We start from the raw sequence: 23,407 nt of genomic DNA, 5'->3' as shown, positions 1-23,407 counted from the left end.
ATTGGTACAAAATACTTACAATAACACACAAACATACAAGCATACCGGTAAACAAAATACAAACAACAATCTCTACTTTCATAGAATAGATATGAATGAATTAAAGCAAAAGATACGATTTAAAGTGTTTTTCTTTCAGCAGTGAAAACACAGAGGAGGCCAAAGCAATATTTGTGAGTGGGACACGTGAATGGAAAATCGTCAGCTGTGATATTAAACAACCAGGCTCTTCTTGGCAACACAGAGAGTTTGTGTTTGAATGTGAGAGCCAAAACAGCCATTTCCACTCCTTTACTCATCCCTCCAAAATGTCCCCCTCTGGACTTTGACTTTTTATTACCTTTTAGATTTATTAAGCTATTCAGTCATTCTGCTTTATATGCGATGGCTTGAAGTGACTGTGTAGCTTTGATAATTGTGAGGGACCACTGCTACAAAGTGACTTATTGCAGCTAATTTAATAAAGTTGCATATTGATTAATATTGTATATACCTAAGCTACATGTCAGGGTCCTATCTGTCTTGCTGTTTCCTGTCTGTCTTTCTGGTGTGATTTAGCCCCTCCTGTTGCCTGTGCTTAGTTTTGCACCCTGTCTGCGTCTCCCATCCTCCTGCTGTCCGTGTCCCTCCCTGGCTCCCTGTGTTATTTGGATGACGTTCTTCACCTGTTGCGTTCTGCCTCGCCTCATGTTTCTACCCTGTTATGCAATCGCATCCTGCCTCATTCCTCTGCTCCAGTGTATTTAGTTTCGTCTCCTCAGTGTGTCTTCGTCGGGCTGCCGATTCTGTTTTCCGGATCAGTCCATGTCTGATGTCCCCATCTGTCTGCCTCATGAGTTCAGGGTTTAGTTCTTTCCATACCTGCATGTGGATCTGTCTATCTGGTTTTGTGAACCCTGATTTTAGATTACCCTTTCCGGACTTGCATGAAATAAACCTTTTGGATGAAATAAACCTGTTTCTTGGCTCAAGTCGGCTCTCGTCTGCATTTGGGTTCTACCTGGTTCCTGACAAACTAAACCAACATACATGCATTTGACGTTATTACATGGAATTAACCTCAGTAATTCTGAATATCTCACTGATAGCAAATTAAATGTGTTTAAATGGATCATCATTCAACCATTACTTTTCAAAATTATAATTTATTGTTAACAATGTTAAATTATAGTCTAAAAAATGGTACATATAGTTAATGTTATTATGATTTTTTTTTTTTTTTTTTCCATTTTCTTGCCTTATTTGTCACAGAAAATGTTACAACACAACACAGCACTGAGACCAGAGCTGCAATATGACTGATGCTGAAAGCTGGGTACCTCACTGCTCACAAACTGGCATTCGCCTCACCTTCAAGCTGTCACGGTAAGTTTGTAAAAACATGCATATTGCAACAGCTACTGGAGACATTTCTGTATTTTGCACCAAAAGGTATCATTAACATTGGCTCCAAATTGACACAGTACATTTTCATTTCATTTTCCATAGTGATTGTTTCATTTATTGAAATGATAGAGATTTTCATCTCGTCTGTCTAGTCTAGTCTTTTCTGTGACAACAAAATTTAAATTGAAAAGTGACAATAGCACTATTTTACAGATGAATTTGTAGTATATGCAGCTCCTGAACTGGAAATTACTTGAAACCAATGGTCTGTATACAGAGTGAAACACGTTATGTGGTCAAGTTGTCCTTCTATTTACATTTTACTTTACTGAATGGACGAGAGCTTCATTTTTCCCATATGATTCATTTTTCTGTTTGGATTCTCCCCCCCCCCATTAGTTAAGGGTCACAATCTCAACATCTAATCAAAGCAGAAGTTGCAAAGCTCAGAGTGACGGAATCCTTCCTCCTGCTTCCTCTTCCACTGTTTGGATAAATGTCTCCAAAGCTGCTCCAAAGTTTCAGAGAGAAACAAAACCGGAGGACACGTGACGGATCGCTTTTGTTTGAGTGTCGTGTGGAGCGAAGACACTCGAACTCATCCGAGATGAAGGCAGAGTGAAGTCCATTTCAGTCCCATGGGGACGACCTCGGTGCTCTCCTCCGCTCTGACTGCAGCCATATTGGATGGAGTTCATGCTCCGAGACTTGATGTCATGTGAAGTTAACGCCGCTGTGTGTAAACACGAGCCGCGCTGCATCCCAGAGCTCCATCCTCCCTTCCTGAGCCCGCTTCCTTCTCTCCTTTATCTGCTCCTGACACCACCAGCTCCTCATGTTCAGGGTCGGGGGGTTCGAAGGGCCTCAGAGAAAGGGCCGCTTTTCCTGCTCCTCTATGTGCGCCACATCGACCTTAATCTGATACAGATGTTAGCACTTCCTCATTCACATGACCTAAAGGAACTACTACCAAGCCGCCCCATCCACCCACCTCCCACCAACATCTCCTCTGCTGCTGGAGGGGGTCTCGCTGCTGAAGATGCTGCTGAAACAAAACAGTGTGGATCTTTATCTTATTCAATTTGGGTTTCTTCAGCACGGCAAATCCTTTGCTTCTAACCGAAACATTTTATTCTGTGATTACAGAGAAAAAAAAATTGTCTTGATAATTATTGTCTTGATTCCCAACTTCTATCTACCTTCTGTATGCATTACATTCTTAATTTGGTCAATTTCTATGGAGCTTGTGGATACACAACAAACAGCGTAATACCACTGATGACCTGTGGGGGCAGTGTTCTGGCGTATAGCTCATGTGTGGCCAGTGAATGGAACAAAGGAAACAGTGAAGACAACACGGTCTTCTGCTGAGTGTCCCGACAAGCAAGAATACTGACTTATAAGACGAATGACAATATTTGAAATCGACGTATCGATTTACAGGCGTGAAAGAAGCTTGTTTGGTACTTTATGGACTGACCGACAGGATGTAGCCTGCCTTCATCTACAGCCAGCAAACGGCTCCAGCTGCTGTCAACACAATTAAATGTAAAAATACAGGAAGTTTGGGTTTGAAGTTAATTACTTGAGTTTCATGAGAAGTGACTGTTCAGTTTTATTTTGATTTTAAAATACATGAGGTGGTTGAGTTTTGTCTGGTATGCTGTTCAACTTGCTCTGGTTATAAGTGTGAATGTAACAGACCATGTAAATAAAAAAAAAGCTGACGTCAATGAATGAAGAAGTGCCAGTAAACACTCCGCTGTTACTACCTGATTAATAAATCCAGCTTGTTCACATAACTCACCATTCTCCGGCCGGGCTCCCAGCTTCTGAACAGCCGCCATGTTGTGAATGCTGACGCCTCGGGGAAAGCCGGGCCAAGTGGTCGGCGTGTCGTCCACCACGATGATGTGCTGCAGCCTGGGAACCTCGACCAGGATGGCCTGATGGACACGTGGACGCACACACGACAAACATCCACAGGTTGTGTTTACACTCTCAGAGATGAAAAGCAGAGAGGGAGTAGAGGAGCTTCTTGTTTATGTCTCTTCATAAAACGGGGGAAGATGAAACTTCAGAGCACCGTTTGTCTTTGAGGATTGAATCTGTTCGAGTGGCTCTGTTGTCTTTTTTAAGCTCTCTGACTGCACTCTCTCTCCTCAGTGAACACTCGACAACTACATTTTTTCCACAGACAAAAGGTATTTAGGAAAAGTTTTAATGTAGACCAGATTAGAAACAGATTATTTAACTACTAATATTGATGTTTTGATGCATTTTTCTAATTGTTCCGGGATCTGAAAATTAAGTCAATCACCCTAGGCATTTTTTTTTTTAATACACAACTGCTGCTGTAGCCTGGATGGGTTATGATACATAGTTTGGATAAGGGAAGGATGGAGTATAAGGCTAAGGAGAGGGCTGGATGGAACAGAGAATGAAATGAAAAGGCAAAAACAAACAAAAAAAAATAAATCTCTGGTCTGTTTTCAGGTGACCATGGGAATTTTAAAGCGTCTGGATCCATGATATGTCCTGAAATCTGCACATTACATGTAAAACCCTGTCCTACTGGATCTGTATAGCCAAGTACATGGTAGCACACAAGATCATTTGAAACAAGACATGAGTTTCAGTTTTACTAAAAGACATCTGGAGCTCCTCGCCTCTGCTAAGCCTCACTTTCACCCTGGATTGACTCCAGCAGTGTTTCATACACAGAACTCTCTGGTCTCATACAGCAGAGCATGTTTAAGAGGACATACAAGACAATCAACAATTAAGGAATACATAATGAAGAAGTCATTTTGAAGGTAAACATGGAAATAAAATGTAAATTTTAGATGGAAAAGGTATTAGGGTCAGCCTATACCCAATCCAAAAAAAAAAAAGAATCTGTGCCAAAATGTCTGATCACTTCATCTCTATGTTTTTTTTTTTTTTTTTTAATTTACACTTTTTGGCCAATCTGTCTGTAAGATCTAACTACACACTGTAACATGATGCACGTACAACGCTAACTCTTATTAAGGTTTAGGCGAGTAGAACTCAATCTGCAGCATTTACTGTGTTTGTGTCACCGAAGTGGCTCAAACCTTGAGTCTGGTCTCCAGGAGCTCTCTGCTGGTGATGATGTGAGTGACCTGGGTTTCGTTCAGGCCGTGAGCTACAGCCGGACCTCCCAGGGTGGAGTACAGGGTGACCACTGTAACACACACACACACACACACACACACACACACACACACACACACACACACACACACACACACACACACACACACACACACACACACACACACTGATGAGAAAATCTGTGTGATGATAAACAGCTGAAATATAACTGCATTAGTTAATACAGTTTCAACTATTCGGCTGGAGTGAAACAGCGAGGGGCAGCATGAGTATTCATAAAAAAGAGATAAAATGTGGTTTTATTTTATTTATTTTATTTCTTCAGTTTTTTTTTTTTTTTTTGAAAAACTTGGTGATGAGTCAGCTGCTTTTCATGCCACAGATAAACTAAACATCAGAATATGAGACTGCAGCATCAAGTAATCCTTGAACCCTTGCCTCTGCGTCTGTATACAGTAGCGCAGTTGTACGTGCGCTCTGTCTGCGCTGCTCAGACCCTCGGAGCTGGCTCTCTCCACACATGATATCGTGAGCACCACCAGAGACCTCGAAGCCGAAGGGATCCAAGCTCCTGCTGCCTGAGAAGCTCTTTGCTGGGGATACGAACACCACTGGTATGTGAAGTGTGGGAGGGGGGGTCGGTGTTATGACTGGGAGTATAAATGTCTGATGGAGAGCTGGAATGTGCGGCTGCATGGATACATCCGCTCGGGACTGTCATAGCTTGAATCTCTAGAGGCTTATTGAGGAAATTATTTGAAAAAAATTAAATAGAAAAGTGTTTAAGTGGTAGTTTATTGTATCTCCAAATAATTAAGATGAAGATGAATTTCCCTGAAGTATTAATTCTAGGAAAGAATAATTTAACACGCTAATGAAAAACATGCAAATTAGCTTTTTATCTTCCAATCAAAATCATTCTCTTGTCAGTGTAGTTCATCACAGCTGGAATATCGTGACCATTTAGGTATAAAAGCTTGAATAAAATACTTGAAACCTCAGTGATTTCTTATCACTGGGGCAACACCAAACAAATTTGAATGATATCTTGGGGTAGTTTCCACTCATTGGGTAGCGCACGTTCCAATAGGAAACTAACTTCCTTGGCTATCACAACTTCAAGTTTTCTCCTAAAATTAAAATAAAACTTACAAAAAGCCCAAATCTGTAAGAAAAGGGAACTAGAAAAATAAGAAAAATGGTTGCTATAGTAGAAGGAGAAGCATAAGATTTTTGGGAATAAATGTGTTTTTTAGTTTTTTATACTACTCCTTTTGTACTATTGTTTTTTCTTCTCTCTGTCTTTGAGACCAATCTGATTGGACATTTATTGGATAAACAGGAAATAACAGTCCACAATGGGATTTTAAAAAACTACAAAAAAAAAAAAAAACCCTCACTTTTCAGCAACTGCATTGACTTAGCAAAACAACTTAAAGAGAAACTTAAAAGTACTGTGAACAAAATTTGTAGCAGGAAGAAAATATGCAAATAAGACAATGAGGTGCTTCGAAAACTTGGAAATGAAAACTTAGCAGGATAAAACTGATAAAGCTAAATTAAAAAGTGTAGAGCCAGAATTCTCCAGATGCTGCCATCTGAGATGTTCTGGTGTAGTGACTGTTCAGTCAGGATGTCTGTGCTCACTACGATCCTCTACTTTCTGAGTAAAACACATTAAAGTATCTTTGTTTCACGATCGGTCAGCAGATCAACGCGATAGTGAACCACCGCAGTGCCTTCTGTTGGATCACAAGGAAAACTACATCTGAAGCTCTTAGTTGAGCGACATTTTAAAACCGGTGCCGGCGTGCATGTGTGCGTCTGGCATGTGTGCGTTTGGCGTGCATGTGTCAGGTCAACCTGAAGCGTGTGTGACAAAACAGGAAAGGAAAAAGAGGTGACAGGAGGAAGCAGCAGACTCTTTCACCCTGCTGTGACACGCTGGGCCTGGAGACGTCACACTCCTGCGTCATGGAGCCGCCAGTCTTCCACTGTGTGAAGACGAGGGCCGCGACACCTCCAGCCGTGAGATCTAAACACCCCGGCTTTCAGTGAAATGTGGCGTACAGAAACGCTCTGCGAGAGAGAGGTTTTTCACGTGAACGTGCAATCAGGATCTGGGAGGGAGTTCGGCCTTCCAGCTTTAAGGGATAATCACACAAGCGGAGCTAACACGCTAGCTCCGAGTGTTTGAGTTCACGGGGGTCCTTTGGCTGACTCCTCCATGCCTCTGTCAACATCAGTTGCTCACGTAGACCCTCTCACCCCTCTTCTGACGCCATCGCCTCTCGCTTTCTGTCCTCCCCTCTTGTTTCTTCCCCGTTGCTCTCTTCACCCTTTAGCTCCTCTCTCTCCTCTGTCTCTGGTCCGCCCCCCCGCCGCCCCGGCACTTTTCCACTGCTCTGCTGTTTGTGTTTGCAGGGGGGGATCAGGAAGATGAATTGTTGACTCACAGCGCTTTCTAAAAGTTTATTAGAGTCCGCACTGAAGCACGCAGACCAAAAAAAGGGTTCGTTATGGATACAGATGCAAAACTGTTCTTGAATACTTTATGAAGAGTAAATGAGCACAGATCAATAAAAAGCTGCAGTTTCAACAAATACATTGTAAAGATTGTAAAGAAAGGAAGCAATATCCTGAACCCATAAAACTCACAATGTATGAACACGGTAACATTGAAACAAAAAATCTATGCTTTAGGAATATCTGAATATTAGATTTTGATGACAAATATTCACTTGATTTTTTAGAATCAGTGACAGCGACACAACTCCATTTTCCGATCAATTAGCTTAACAGGAAATACCATGGGTCTAAAAAGCTTTTCAGACAGGCAGACTGGGGTAAAAATAGGTAAGTGTCTATGAAAACCTTTCTAAAAACCATGTGACAATTAAATCTACATCTGTGCCTGAGAAAGACCTAAAACATGCAGAACTTTAGCCCTTGAGGACTCCGAAAATGTAGTCTCTGTTGGGCTTTTTTCAGTGGCTCAGATCTGTTTGCGGACCAGAATATACACCAGCTCCGTTTCCATCTTAAATTACCCTTTATCATTCCAAAAAGAAGAGACTACAAACCTGAAATAACCATTTTGGGTGACACAAGAATCCTTTTAGTCAGTCATTGTGCGAGATTGTCGTATTGTACAGAAATGTCATGTGAGTGTTTGATTCTGTTCGGTTTCCGTCACAGGGCCAAGGATGGAGAAGGAGAAGAAATGGGACACTTATGTAACAAAGCAGAAGGGACAAAGTGACCTTCTTCTGGCTCAGCTGCTTGTTGTAAGTTTTCCACATGCACGCGCACACTGTTTGGTTTTTATGCACTGACTTGTGGTTATTTTGTCCTCACAAAGCCATCTATGAGGTATTTATGGTTTATCATGTTAAAAATGTTATTTTGTATGGGAGCAGAGGTAACAGCTCTTCTGTACTTCAGATTATATTATACATTTATGAGGTTGGTTTGGTTTCTCTAATAGTGATTTAATTTTCATCATTATTATGGAGGGATTCATTTTAACTCTTAAATAAGAAGGAAAATGATGAGTTTAACCAGAGAGAGGAGCGATGCTCCAGCAAAGAAACTGCACCATGAAGAACACACGTATAAAATCTCCAAATACTTCTGCAGATTTTAAAATGTGATCTATCCTGAGCAAGAGTTAATTCATGTTTCAAACTGTAACTGAAAATTGTCGTGTTTTGGTGTCCATTTGTGTGGTCTCTTCAAAAAACCAACAGCATGCGAACTACATTGTTTTCACTACTTACTTTAACCACAAGATGGAGTGATGAGTCTCTGAAGCATGTTAAACGCCCACAAAGTAAAAATATCTGCATCTTCCTAACTGTAACTGCTGACACCCGAGCTGAGCAGAAGGTTGCAGCTACAATGTTACATTACTGCTGTAACATTTGCGTTATTTCCCGTTTCCATTGAAGTTTCAAATCATCACCTTTGTCTTGTGGTACTGCATCAGACTGAACACACTGTGGACACTTACATGGGAAGTTGTAGGCGAAGCAGGCCTGAGCGGCTATCAGCCATTCGGCTCGAGTCTCACAGAAGATGGCTATGTTGGATTTGGGCTGCTGCCCCAGCGAAGCCAGACCGCTGCCCAGACGGGTCGCTGCTGTCAGGGTGTCTTCATAGGACAGCCAGCGGTACTCCCCGAGAACCACCTGCAGGGGGGGCACCAGAAGAACCAGAGGGGATTTTCTTCTTTTCTTACAAATTCATGGATGTTTAAGAGTCGAGACAATATCTCAAACAAACTAACAACAGATCTGCATCCCCCTTCATGTTCATCGATTCCTCATGCATATTCTTTACTCTCACACATCAATGAACCCATGGAGCTGCCTGTAGGAGCATCAGTGAGGTTATACTGACTCCTAATGGTTAAAAAATGACAGTGCACACAAACCACACAGTAACGACACCCCCACAGCACTGTTTACCCCCTACTAGAAACAATAACAGGGGCTAAATAGCTAAGCTATGCACTCTTGCAGCAATGAGTGTTACAACAATGCAGTATAAATGGATTAAAAGGATCAGGCTGCTGGCATTAGTGGGGTGATTCAGAAGTAAATGCTAATAAGCCTGGACTATGCAGGCACCGTGCACTCAAAACAACCCCATTCACAAATATTTAGATCAGGAAAAATAGCCTTTCCAAACATATTTTTAGAGTTACTTTGTTTTTCCAATGCCAAAACAGCGAAGGCATCAGAGGAAGCTCAAATCTCTATTTCTTCTTCTTCTTTTTTTTTTTAATCAATATGTTAATAACTTTCAAAAAACATAAAAAATCCCAACTGTGTTTCAAGTAAACTTGACTTAGTTCCTTTTAAGTTGACTAAACACTGAGTGTATTTAGTTGTCTTCCTTCACGCCACGTCATTGCACCGGGTGACGTGTTTTGCTCTCACACTGGGGCTGCTGGGATTTGTGCAGTTTCCACATACTCTGACCTAAAGTTGAAAATAACCCATAATAAAGGCACTCATTAGTGGAAGTGCATTAAAGCCACTGGGGATTAAACAGCTGACCCCAAAGATTACAAAAGATTTCAAAGTTCTGCCAAAAAAGCACAAACCTGATTACTTACAATCCCTTTATTTTACTAAGCTAACAGTAGATGGGGCAATTCAGGTTGGCCATGGTTTAAAAAAAAAACAAAAAAAAAAAAACAAGGCCTTCAGCTTTTGGAGACATTGATGCAAGCTAAACTTGGATCTTTTTAATGCTCATCTAGCCTTTCTCCTGATTCTAACATCAGTTATTCACACTCATAAACTTCCTTATATCATCTTTGCAGGTCATATTCAAGTATTCCTATATATTTAAAGTGACTATATTTTGTGGTAACTGTCCTCTCCCTGTTGTTGTTTCTTTTTAACAATAATACTAATAAAAGCATTCATGTTCTCTCTGATTTGTGGAGGGGAGCTAATGAAAGATGCAGGGTATTTATGCAATGTTGAAAAAGAAACAATAAAAGCCAACTAAAATTAATTAGCTTAAATGATCAAGTACGCAGCAAACAAGAAACCCTGAATTTCTACCAATATTATGACAGAAGAATTTGTGGAAAAATATGCAATTATTGGGAGCTTCAGCCCTTTAAGTAAATCCATCCATAGATCTTCTATACTGAGCAGGGCCGCAGCGCTGGAGCCAATCCCAGCTGAATATGCACGTGGGCAGGATACACCCTGGACAGTCCATCACAGTACAAACACACACACACCCGGGGATCTTCAATTAACCTCACATGCGTGTTTTTGGACTCTGAGAGGAAACCAGAATACCTGGAGGAAAACCCACACAAAACTGAGAACAGGCATACTCCACACAAAAAGGCGTGACTGGTATTCAAACCCATAACTTTCCTTCTGGGAAGCAAGAAAGCTAATCACTGTACAACCATTAATGTAACGCAACTTTAACTTCCAATATCTTGCAGTCATTCAATGCTACTGTTTTACTCAGAAACAAATATGCTGCATGATGGCGAATAATTGCAATTATGCAGAATGAGGTTCGTGAGAGGCTGTAATGACCATTTTATCAGATTTGCAGATATTATAAATGGTCATGAGTCATGGTTATGAAAAGTGACCTTGCTAAATCCTGTAATCTATGACAAAATAGGAATGAATCATGAACTTTTAGAGAGGCTGAATGTTTCTGCATGGCTTAAATGTCTTGATTTAATCATCGTGTCATCATAAATCTCTGCAGAAATTTGATAAGAAGTTATGAGGACACACGAAAACCAAGCAGGACCGTGAAACAGTAGTTTCCACTTCTGTTCTGGAAGAGCACATGCTGTCTTCCTGACTATCATTTTATAGGTTGGGCCTGGTTTCTTTCAGCAAAATGATGTGAAATGTCTGCCCTGTGGTTGCTGTGGAAAACACCTCATATTCACCCTTTCATATGCTCAATCTTTCACACACTGTGGTGAACCTACCATGAAAAGCGAGGGATCAAACCATCAATACTGGGACTGGAAGACAACCAGCTCACTGATTCAAAGAAGACACGAAACTTTGAGAGCTGACTTCCAAATACCAAAATAAAGTCATTAAGGCTGTTTAGGACAGCGTTTCAAGTGAAAACACACTGTACTTATGATTCTGTTTTGAAGAAGTGTTGTGTTTACACGGAAATGGCAGAAATAGTTTAAAAAATGTAGTTTTCATGTTTGTGGGTGCTGTTGTTTGGGTTAGTAAAGAAACCTTAATGTTACAATTACAGGTGATTCTTAATGATAAAATTAAAAAGTCTCAGGAGAACATGGACAGAGAGTCATGCCATAATAACACTGCATCATTTCTTTACAACTACTGCATCAAATTTTGTTTCATCATTGCTTTCTGACGATGTACACCCTCGTTACATGGTTATTTACCTTTTTGAAGACTTTGCCGTTGCTCTGCCGCTCGTCCTCCTCGCTGATCACCTCCCTGGTGCCGAGGCAGTGTCTGAGGGGGAACCTCGCAACGGCGTACTCAAACATCTTGTCCAGTGTGTCCGCTCCCGGATGCAGCGATGTGACCAGCCTCTTGGCGGCGCTCACCGCTCTGTACGGTCCCTCTGGACGTCCAGAAGTCGATATGGCCTTCGGCCTCTTGGCTCGCTCCTCCTCGGAGCCGTAGAAGCCGTCACCGGGCTGGAAGACCCAGCTGAAGAGGTAAGAGGGCAGGAAGCTGATGACAGTGTAGATCCACACCATGAGGTGGAAGAGGAGCAGCAGCATCGGGTTCAGGTCCTCCTTCAGCTTCATCTTGGTGGAGCAGTGAGGAGAAAGTCCAGAGGAGGCTCGTCTGTTTCAGCTTCTCGCTCTCTGTCTGAAACGGAATACAGATCTACTATCAGGATTCCTGGAAAATGAAAGTAAAGCACCTGGATTTAGCCGAAATAAGTCATTTTTGTTCAGAAAAGTTACTCTTATAATAATCCTGAGGTTTGACTGGATGGCTGGCTGGATGGTCGAGATCCTAAGTTCATTCTGAAACCAAAAGGATTTTCAGTCTGAATGAAAACATCGTGACACAGCAACTTCTCCTCCCTGCAACTCCTGCATCCACACTGTCAATGAACACGTCACCCATCAGTGTCAACCGCGCTTAGCATCAACCACGCATGAAGGTAAATCACAAAGTCAGGGAGGGAATGAGAGGAGACACAAACTGGGAGGGAAACAGCAGAAACTCTCGACTTAAACCAAGGAAACAGCTCAACAGGACAAGAATAAAGTCAACAGTGTTAATGCTTTCTGGCATGTCTAAGTCCAATTTAGCTTTTTTCATTGTGAATAATGTCACATTTGTGATTCTAAATCTTTTTTTCTTATCCCCATGATGTGTATGTTCTGCAAATATTGTTGGACCATCCACGATCCATGTTATAAACATAGGAGTGATTAAGATCCAAAAAATTGCAAATTTGCAATTGAGCTAATTAAAGTTAAATTAATGACACTGGAGAAAAATGGAGAAAAAGTGCAGTCTTCCAATTCAAAAGATTTGTAACTTAATCAGCACCTTTTTAATTATTTAATTAAATAATGAATAATAATAATTCTTCATTTTGGCCAGTTTGCCAGTAAGCAGTGATAGTGGCAGATGGAGTGGAAGAATCAGGACAGCCCGAGAGTAACAAATAAACTGTTTCTGTGTAACAGTATTTTTCAGTTTTTCAGTTTTCTTATTAAAATAAATAGTGATCATTCATAAATGACTGCTTTCAGGTGTGTAAATATGTTTTTGGCTCTACTTGGAAACACACAAAAAAAAAAAAATTACTACAGGTAATGTTAGAACTTCCACCAGTCGACAAACACAACATAATCACATGACATACGAATAAGCACAGTAAGTACAATTTCTGTCAACAAATACAGCAAAGTTTCACCTCATTTCATAGACCAGTGCGAACAAAGAACTGTGCGAGTTTGCTTTTGTTCAAGCAGAAGAGGCGCTGGACTGTAAAATGACATCTGCAATGGTCTGAAACTTTTAACAAGACAAGCGAACACACTCAACAGCACTTAGGGCCTCAAACTGAACCAGCAATGTCATTTCATTAGAGAAAACGTGGCGCTTAATCAATAATAAAAAAGAAACATTCATACAGCTGTTAACTCAGCCAGCGAACAGCATTCTTAAATCACAGGAAAATGACAATATTTGATTTGGAAAATTGTAAACAAGTTTTGCACTTTGATCACCTGCCTAAGAAGTCTCATTTACATGACATGAGTTGCATTTTCAGTGACTTTGAGGTCCACTGTCGTGTAAAAGGACCCCAAAAATGCAGCAAAATGTTTCGATTTTCACTTGAAAACATGGTGTAAATGGAGACTATAAATGTGAGGGTGAGCAAACGGGAACAGGCCTTCACACAAAGGAAGATAGCTGAGACAGGAGCTGTGTCTCAGGCATGTGGACAACATCCTCAAGCTGCATTGTGCCCAGCAGAAATGATGTAAGACTCAAATGCCGAGTAATGAGGAAAACTCAGATCAGCCGTAAACACACCGAGAGAAAGACATGAGCTGTGCACTTTCTGTCTTCTCTACACTTTTTCCAACAACAGCAACATTGAAGTAGCAGCTGACACAGTTTGACGGAGTTCAGAATGAAATATTCACCATATGCCACATCTTGTCCCTGACATCAGTTAACTGTTACTTTTGGAGAAAACTAATTCATTGAGTTGAGTGTTCACAGTTTTTCCACAGATATGAGGAGCAGATAATGGAATGACAATTTGACTTGTGCTGGATGTATTTGCTTAAAGGTGTGCATGAGGGAACGGCTTGAGTTTCATCTCCATGTCTGAGGCCAGTGCACGGTTTAGAGTTCACTAATTTTACCCTTTTACCGTATTCTGCAGTCAGGAAGCTAACTAAGCTCTTTATGGCTGATTAGCAGAAACTGTGGCCTTGCTTTGCTTTTTATTGAAAAACAACAAACAAGAGACTGCAATGTCAGCCTGACAATCTTTTGCCTGGAACATTTAATCTGAGGCTAAACACAGTATGTGATTTGAAAGACTCCACTCAGAGTCTTGATACTATTTTGCAAATTATTTACAAAATTTTAGGATAAAGTTTCACAATACAGGAAAATCTATGAAAACTTCTGATGAGTCACAATATTATTGTCTGGTTTTTGGTGCACAGTAGCTACTGATCGCCTCTGCAAATGGACTTATTTCACAAGTACAAAAGCTCCAATACTCCTCACCATTGTTCCTCTAGCAGACGTCACATGACTTCTGAGTCAGACGGTCTTTCGAGGCATCATTAGAGATCACCAGAGGATCACCAAACTCGTTTCTATTCAGGCCATCAAGTTTTGTTTGTAAATTTGGAGATGAAAAACAAAATGCATCCTTTATCAAGAATATTTACGAAGTGACACACAAACACAATCTGAGGTTCTCCATCAGTTCGTTTTTGAAGAATTGATTCATTATTCATATGAGGGAGAGGCTCATCTTGCTGCCCTAGAGCACCACATTGTTCCCATGGCTGCCTGAGAAGACACACACACACACACACACACACTCTCTTCCCAGTGTGTCATCCTTCAAATGTCCCTTTGAGACTCATAAATAAATCACAGATTTCACCAGCAGTTCTCTCCCTGTGGGATGCGGGCTCTTTTCCATGATCTGCTGTGTTTCTGCTTGTTAAAGGGCCAGGACTACATGGATAAAAACTGTCCCCTGGTGGAACAGATGTTTCAGTCCGCCGCCCGTGGTCATCCGTTTAGTGCACAAGACATCAGAGTGAACGAGACTGAGAGGAAAGATGCAGTCAACTGGCGATCAGATGAGAGCAAAAAGATCAGAGGTCAAATTTTCCTCCTGCTGTTTGAGCTGTTTGTAGTCTGCAAAAGAAGAGACTATTGGTACCCAGGTCGCACGGTGGTTAGCGCTCTTGCCTCACAGCAAGAAGGTCCTGGGTTCAAATACCGGCCGGGGCTCGGGGCCTTTCTGTGTGGAGTTTGCATGTTCTCCCCGTGTGTGCGTGGGTTCCCTCCGGGTACTCCGGCTTCCTCCCACGGTCCAAAAACATGCATGGTAGGTTAATTGATCACCCTAAATTGCCCCTAGGTATGAATGTGTGAGTGAATGGTTGTTTGTCTATATGTCAGCCCTGCGACAGACTGGCGAACTGTCCAGGGTGTACCCCGCCTTCGCCCACAGCAGCTGGGATCGGCTCCAGCCACCCGCGACCCCGAAAGGGATAAAGCGGCGGAAAATGAATGAATGAATATTGGTACCCAAACAGGAGAATTTACAAATACTGACAGAGGTTTAAGGCCTGCAACCATGCTTTTTTAAAAAGTAAAGTTGAATTTGCAATGTTTGAAATAAAGATACAAAAAAATCCTAGATAATCCAGCTTTCAGCTGGTTTAATTGATGGCTGAATGCAATACGAAGAAAGAAGAGGCAAAGTCTTGATTTTAGTACTTGAAATAAAAGTCAGAAAATTGACCAAAATGCTATGAATGGCTTAGCATTGCGTAATTGTTTGAGACTGACATTCTTTTTATTGATCATCCAGAGTGTTTAAACATGTGTTATTGTGCATGTCTGTACCTGAGGGATCGTAGGTTCTAGCGATGAGCTTCATTATGAGATGGCTTCATCGTGTTACTGTGCTCAGTTTGTGTTTTTGTTTCTTGCTTTACATGAAGCTTTTCTGAAACGAAGGCCACAAAAATGACACGCTCTCACTTGAAACCTTTACTTAGGAAGTCTGTGACGTAATGGTGACACATGGACAATAAAAAGTTATTCTGAAAAAAATGTAGATATTTTATGTGAGTCTAAAACTTCTTAAACAACATAGAACAAACATAAATTTACTGAACACACTGACGACGCAGGTGCTGGAGTCCACAAACAGACCATCCATAATTCATTTATGACAATGATGAGCTCGATCAGCCAGTTAACAGCCAGCAGAGACAAGTTCCAAACAGCTGTCGGGGGCTTTCCAAAAGATCCAATCACACGTTGACAAAACCTACTCCTGTCTGCCTCTGCAAAGAGGCCAAGCCCCCAAATTGCATAAGTAAGATTTAGTCTAATCTCCAGCCTTGGAAGGGTAGTTTAAAATATGCAAACTCGTAGTTGCTCAATAAACGTTTTCCTGCGGCGAGCAGGCGCTCTGGCTGGATTAATTGAGTAATGTAGTGGCATGATGTGCGTGTCGGTGGGGTGAGCGGGCGTGCGTGCGTCTAGGACAATCATGGCTTCCTCAGGGTATGGAGTCAATGGGGTCTTTTGTGCGCACACGTCATCGCACTTACACCCACTCCGCTCAAGTCTTGCGGAGACTTGAACACAGCCATTGTGGCCAACACGACCTGCCACCAACACGGCTGAGGGTCAGTGTGTGTGTGAGTGTGTGTATGTCTGTGTCGGTTGGATTATGCAGATCACACACACACACACCGGTCAATAGCGGCTTAAGAGCGAACTTTAAACTTCTGGAGTTTGGAAATTGTTTGCTGGCTCATCTGGAATGAGTCAATAAATAATAATGAAAGCTCTCCAGACATCCAGACATTAATTCTAGCAAATAGTCTATATTTTAGCCTGTATCTTAAATAACTTACAAAAAAAAAAAAAAAAAAAAAAGAAAAACACAAAAAACTGTGAAAATCTGAAAAAGCTGACCCAATTTTCAAAACTGATTTAGTTTGATAGTTGGGTTCTGTGTGTTGTTGTTCTTTTTTCCAAAAAAATCATATTTTGTTTAGGTTACTGGAACTACACAAACAGACCTAAGCTTAAACCTTTCTAATCCAGCAGACCAAATAGTCTAAATCCTGCTAAAAAATGTTGTTATGAAGCGCAACTTCACTTAACATAACATGCTGTGCAATAACAACCCATAAAAATAGAAAGCAATTGTTTTTATTCAGCTAATTTTAAACCTTAAAGATTTTTGCTGCAGTCGATTCAATAAGAAAAATTTTTGGCTTTGGTTATTTAACATCAGATTTCAATATGCAGTACAACTTTTTTTTTATGTTTCTACAATTTAATAACCATGTTTTTGCTTGGTCATTATTGGATTTGTTCTAGTACGTTTGTGATGTGGCAACTATAATTTGATAAAGAGCATGAAGACTAGGATTTTTTAGGTTTTGTAACACTTCTTTCTCAAGGAAGTCATATGTTATCACACAATAATGCAAGATGTGAAAATAAAACAGCTGGTTGTCAAATCTCAGCAATGCTGAACCAGCATCTTCCTTTGCCTTTTACAAAACAAGTGACAATATATGTTTCTTTTGTATCTTCAATGTACAATGATATCATTAAATTTGGCAATTCTGACAGCATAATCTCTGTCCAACAAATGAGAAAAGCACAAAACTTATCAAACATATGCCTAATACTGACCTTAAGGAACGCAACAATATCTCTAAGCGAAAATGCAAAACTTTCTGTGTTTTGGGGTCTGTGTACCTGTCAATGGTGCTCAGATAACTGAAAACACAATTTCCTTAAAATGACTCCCAAGGTGGAACTTTTTCAAAACACTCCAATTCTATCGTCATGTAAAAACTCAGGCTACATCTACATCTTAACTGCAGAAATAACGCTACTGCGCATGTGCACTATATAGTTCTTCTGCATAGTAAATGGAGAATAATAACAATGCCTCCAGAGTGCAATGACTCCCAGTCTATATTCTCCAATTGGTCCTCAGCAAGTTGTCACTCAATCAGAAGGTAATATGTAGAAGCACCCTTGAGCACAATGCTGATCCCTAAATTGCTCTTAACTAACCTAACCCTAACCCTAACCCTAACCCTAATAGATGGGCTGACAACCATTGCTTTGCAGCCACCTCCACTGGTTTGTGAATATGAATGGCTGAATGTGATTAATAACATAAAGCCCTTTGGGGACTTCCTCATACCATGTTGTCAATAATTTGCAGGAATCCAGTGAGAAAGTAATCCAATTTGAGACTTTTTAAACCAGAAATTGTTAAATGTGTCATCCTTGATCACTTTAATGCTTTTTAAAAACATTTTATCATGTATCAATGGCACAAAATAGTATTTTAACTCATGAATTGAATCCTTATTAATTCAGGGTTGATTGGTGCATCAAATATTAAACCGTGTTCGAAATTCTGGTGGTTCTAAAAGAATATGTCATAACAAACCTGCAATAGCTTCTGTGTGCAACTATTTAGAGTGGCTGTACTAGTGTTAAAAATCTTATTTATGAAATTTTAGGAATGATCACCCAACATGCAATGTAAAATATTAATCATAATAAATAGTGCCAAACGTCAAAATTCTGACGTGGGAATATTGAAGCCTCACTCTGAAATTGTTAATCTTCTCCAAATGCGTATAAAAACGCTTTAAAACCCATCTAACATAATCCAGCAAGAAAGTTTATTTCTTTAACAACGTGACGCTCGCGCAGCATCTCATGCGTGTGCGTGTGGACAGGACTCACCTGGCGCGTGCTGGTGGTGGTGGGCGGAGGATTGTGGGACGTGTAGTGTCCCGTTACACCGGAGCCGAAGCGCTTCAGACCTCCTCTGTGAAGCCACGTCCATCCACCGGCTCCCGGTCAGACCGACGCGGCTCGTGCTTCGCGACGCGAGGCGTGGCGTCACGTCTCGCGTCGCTGGCTGTGGATGATGATGGATGCCAGCTCGCGCGGCAGGGACGGACGGGGTGAGAGGGGTAGTGTGGGTGAGGGGGGGTTCCCCGCGCCTTATGATTGGACTCGCTGAGGTGGCGCGTGCAAGGGGCCGGACCTCGAGCCGGCTGCACGGGTTACTGACGGTCACGAGGAGTCAGAGGCAACACGCGCACTCAAGACACACACATATAAACTGCATGCACACACTTTTCCTTTAACAATTTCTCCCCTATTTTTTTTTAAATATTGTGACGTGCTTGCCTCGTGTTATTTAACTTTATTCCATTAATGATCATTTTAAATCTTCATTCTTCTCAGGATTGCTCACTGGAGCTGAACAGTTGAAAAAATATCTTGGCCAGGTCACCTATCATATCAACATTTATTCACACCAAACTGAAAGTAAAGCCCTATTTACAAAGTTTCAAGTAAAAACGTGTGATTTTTGGCATTTCCCTCCTCACAAATAGCAGAATTTGGAAAATAATGTTCATTCACAGAAATGCTACAGTTGGTTTAATGACTGTGCACTTCCACTAACTGGCTCTGTTGATTATTGTTGCTGTGAGGAAAACAGCACAGAGAACAATCCACTGCATACATACAAGGACAGACAGCAGTTTGATTGCTGCTATGGTGACTCTCAAGTATAAAACTGCTACTACAAGGAGAATATGGACTGGGACTCATGTCACTGTGGAGGTCACTGTTATTGTTGTCCATACTTTTGAATGTGCAGAAGAACTATTTGCTACAACTGTGGTCCAGCATTTCATAAAAGTGGTGCTATTACCCATGTCTCTGGGGATGGAGTCGAACCATGTTTCAAAAATGTCCACCTTGGAAGTCATTTTCAAAAAGTTGCATTGTCAGTGGCTCTTGCAACCTACAGTACGACATATAAATGGAACCCCCAAAACCCCATTTCAAAAAATTCACTTCAAGGCTTGGCCTTGCCTTGGGATGGTCTGGTCTATACCTCAGGTAAGATGGTGTCATGTCCCCCCACCTCAGCCGTCACATAGGGGCAGCATTGCCCTGTCTTTCCTCCTTCCCCCTCCCTGTCTGTGTTCCTCAGGTGGGCCTGTGTGATTTATTGAATGCAATGTTGAATTGTGCAAAATACAATCAAGTTTCACAAAACCCTCACTCTAAGAAATGAAACGCTGGTGTTGTTCAAATTAAATAAGTGCTTTATGGTGAATTTACTACGACTTATTCATTTTTGACAGTCAACACAAGTAGATATTGTTGCATTTAAATAAAAATGTGTGATGTTAAGGTTAATAAATAAAGCTGTTTAAAACCAATGTAACCCACTTGCTTTAAACGCGCCATCCCTTTAAGTGAATGAAGATTGTCCCAATGCGCTTTCCGTACTTGCACATGCGCTGTTGGCTCCAGTTGCAATTTGCACTATTGTTTTACCTCAGCATCTGTGACATGTGACTCGGAAAATCTCCATCACCATTCATCTGTGAATTGGTCAGTTTAAAACTGTAAATATATTCCTAATACAACTCAATATCTATGAAAGTATTTATATAATGATATATTATGACATGTATACATGGTCTGTTGAGGAAAATATTTCAAAAAGTTTTTTCTTCAGCCAAGAGTACGTTTTTAGCAGGTTCTTACTAGGGGGGAGACTACTTGTTACGGATAATGCATTTTTGCCGAATCCGAGCATTGTCTGTCATTATTCATTCTGCGCCATGCTCGACTGAGACGACAGAATCCTTGTGAGAGAAGCCTATCGGTGCTGGTAAATTAAAAATTTGTTATTTTATTTCTTTGTAGCATGCATTCTGCCTGAGGAAGATCTTTTAAGGTTGAAACATCGCGCGACTGTGCGACGGTTTTGTTTTTTCTTTTGTTCATCTGGATAAGCGTAGAAAATGGGTGGATGAATGTATGGATAAAATTAAAGTAAGAGGCTGATTTAAGCCTTCTGTCTAGTCCTTTCATTTTTATGAAAATTTTTTAATTAATACGTTATTCAAAATTTTTTTCTTTATTACCTTTAAATTTAACCTGAATTTAACTTTTAAGTTACCGTACTTTAAAATACGTTTTGGTATCTCACAGAATCCCAGTGTTGAAGTGCGGCGGGGATGCATTCTGAAAGCCGTGTGCCTATACTTGAATGAAAAGCCAGACAACGTCATCAAGGAGTAATTGCAAGATTCCTCCCTAAGCACTTACAAGATTTTGTAATGCGAAAAAAATAAATCCAACGTTTTTGATGGGTTTATTTGAATCTCTTAGCTCAGCTTGCTGATGGATTGATGGATTTATTCACTGTGTGTGATATCATTTTGAACTTCATATGAATAGTTCAGAACAACAGATTCCAAATAGAAATATCACTGAAATCTCAACTTTAGAGCTCTTATCTGCTTACTTGTAAATTATCTCACTGAATATAACACCCAACAGTGAATAGCCAGTTGTTGGTTTCTAAAATTGGGACCATGAATATTTATAGTTATAATCAGAGCCAGCCTGAAAAGTGATATAGAAATTGTGCTGTAATATAGTTACATAGTCAACAAAATTTCAAGATTAAATTTTTAACTAAATATGAAGTAATCTAGACTTAACAAGTCTAGACTTAACAAATCGACAGTGTGATTTTGGTTTGCACCCATCAACTTTTAGTTTGCGCCCATAAACTACTGCAATGTAAATGTATGCTTCTTTCCTGACATAATTTATCCATCCATCCATCCAGCCATCCATTTTCTACCGCTTATCCAGGGCCGGGTCGCGGGGGCAGCAGTCTCAGCAGGGATGCCCAAACTTCCCCGTCCCCAGACATTTCCTCCAGCTCCTCTGGGAGGATCCCAAGGCGTTCCCAGGCCAGCCGAGAGACATAGAATTATATTATTAGTAGTATTAATTTATTATATATTTTTTAAATAATTTGACTAAACTGGTCATGCTGATGAATGTTTTCAAAGTAGATGATAGTTCTATGTAAACATATAACTTCAGCTGCGTTTACTTCACAAAGTTCATGTCTGTCATCACTGCCTTGTCTCAGTGACGGTGGACATGCTCACTAAAACTGCTGCTCTGAGTTTCAATCCTCCTTTTATTTACATAGAAATGAATCCTCTAACATCTGTGATGGCGTTTTATTGATTGATTGAATCTTTCTGGCAAGCCGTGATATGGACAGAACCATTTTGGGAGTCTACGTCATCCAGAGTGAAGGAGCCGACGCCACAGATCCACCCGAGGATGTTGGCATCATTGTTGAAGGATGCTCAGTGCTCCAAGATTTGAGAGACCTGGCAAGTGGCATTGCACTCTTGCTTGGCATGACATACTGTCTGAACTTGAGCTATCCCAAGGACCTGAAGTACACGTTCGAGTTTTTATAAAAAGTCCTCATGGATTTGGATGGGAAGAAGCTCTCCACAAAGGTGCAGGTCCTCAAGAACAAACTGAGTGAATAAAGTCATACGGTTAGCCGAGGCTAACGGCAGGCCGTTCCCGCCCGCCACCTTCTCAGTCCTGGAAGCGGGAATCACGCTCCTCTGCACGCCGGTGTCACAAAGAAATCTGCATCCTGAGGCGATCTCTTTGATGAAAAGCAGCCTTTCGGGGTCGCCGACGATAGCGGCCACAAGCGAGCGTCGGCCCCCTCCGTTTTCTGACGGTTTGAAGCAGCAGGGAAGACGGCAATCCTTTTCTCTGTCCCCGAAACGCACGTTGTAAAAGCACAGTCCCTCTTTCTCCTGCGGCTCCGATGGCACGCCGTCCCTCTGAGAGCGCGCTTTCCTCGCGGGGTTGGCGAGGCTGAACACCGCAGCCGGCACCTCGTGAAGAGGGTGATGTGCCGCGAGGGAGAAACGGTCAGCTTCCGGGTCCAGCAGGGTCGGTGATGGTGGTGTTGGCCAGGGCGGTCTGTACAGTGGGCGGCAATTGGCACAGGAAAAGCTCCATGAAGAGGAAATTAGGCTGCTCCTCCACTAGCAGGTTTAGTATCTCTTCCATGAGCTGCGATGGCTTTCAGTTGCCGAGGCCCTGTATGGCTAGCAGCCGGCGCGCCCTCTCTTGTCTGGACAGTTCGAAGGTCTTGAGGAGGTGGGCTTTGAGTTCGGTGTATTTGCCGTGAATGGCAGGGTTGGAGATGAAACCCACCAGTCTGGCCGTAGTAGAGCTGCTCAAAGAGGCGACCACGTGGAAATACCGCCGCACCTTGTCGTGCGCGCTGCGGCAGGCAAAATGCACCTCCACGTGTGTGAACCATGCCCTGGCATCGTTCTCCCAAAACTCCGGCAGTCTCACAAAAGCATCATTGTTCCATCGGGTAATCCTAGGAAACTTCGGCGAAGAGTCGCGAGTCGGGGTCACCAGTGTGGTGCCGAAGAACAGGAGTCAGAGGCGGAGTGAGCTGAACACACTGATCTTCTTTATTTTCCATAACCAGGAAACACCACTTACGCACACTTGGTGCAGCGCCTTATATGCGGAGTCGAAACCCCGCCCCTCAGTCTGAATGGTGGATTCTGTCCACATGATCACCACAATATAATATTTTGCTTCTCAAAAAATGTATGGTTTTGTTGATAAATCAAAGCATCATGCAGCATGTATATTTTCACATATTTGACCACATGGTGTAAATTGGATATGTTTTAACA

At 41.5% G+C, this 23,407-nt stretch overlaps 1 protein-coding gene across 1 annotated transcript in view; it reads right to left on the bottom strand.

Annotated features, from left to right (window-relative positions):
- Positions 1 to 18,667, bottom strand: part of acsl3a (acyl-CoA synthetase long chain family member 3a) — a 33,727-nt gene extending 15,060 nt beyond the window's left edge. The window contains exons 1-5 of the mRNA XM_030108376.1: positions 18,558 to 18,667; positions 11,456 to 11,894; positions 8,537 to 8,714; positions 4,485 to 4,594; positions 3,194 to 3,332 (exon numbers count right to left, since the gene is read on the bottom strand). Coding sequence (XP_029964236.1) covers positions 3,194 to 3,332; positions 4,485 to 4,594; positions 8,537 to 8,714; positions 11,456 to 11,830 — 802 coding nt within the window. The 5' untranslated portion in view covers positions 11,831 to 11,894; positions 18,558 to 18,667. The remainder of the gene's footprint in view (positions 1 to 3,193; positions 3,333 to 4,484; positions 4,595 to 8,536; positions 8,715 to 11,455; positions 11,895 to 18,557) is intronic.
- Positions 18,668 to 23,407: the final 4,740 nt, after the last annotated feature.

This window comes from Salarias fasciatus, chromosome 14 (assembly GCF_902148845.1).
Source record: "Salarias fasciatus chromosome 14, fSalaFa1.1, whole genome shotgun sequence".
In the NCBI taxonomy this organism is placed as follows: domain Eukaryota; kingdom Metazoa; phylum Chordata; class Actinopteri; order Blenniiformes; family Blenniidae; genus Salarias; species Salarias fasciatus.
Note: the sequence above shows the minus strand (reverse complement) of the source record. Positions and strands in the feature narration are given on the sequence as shown.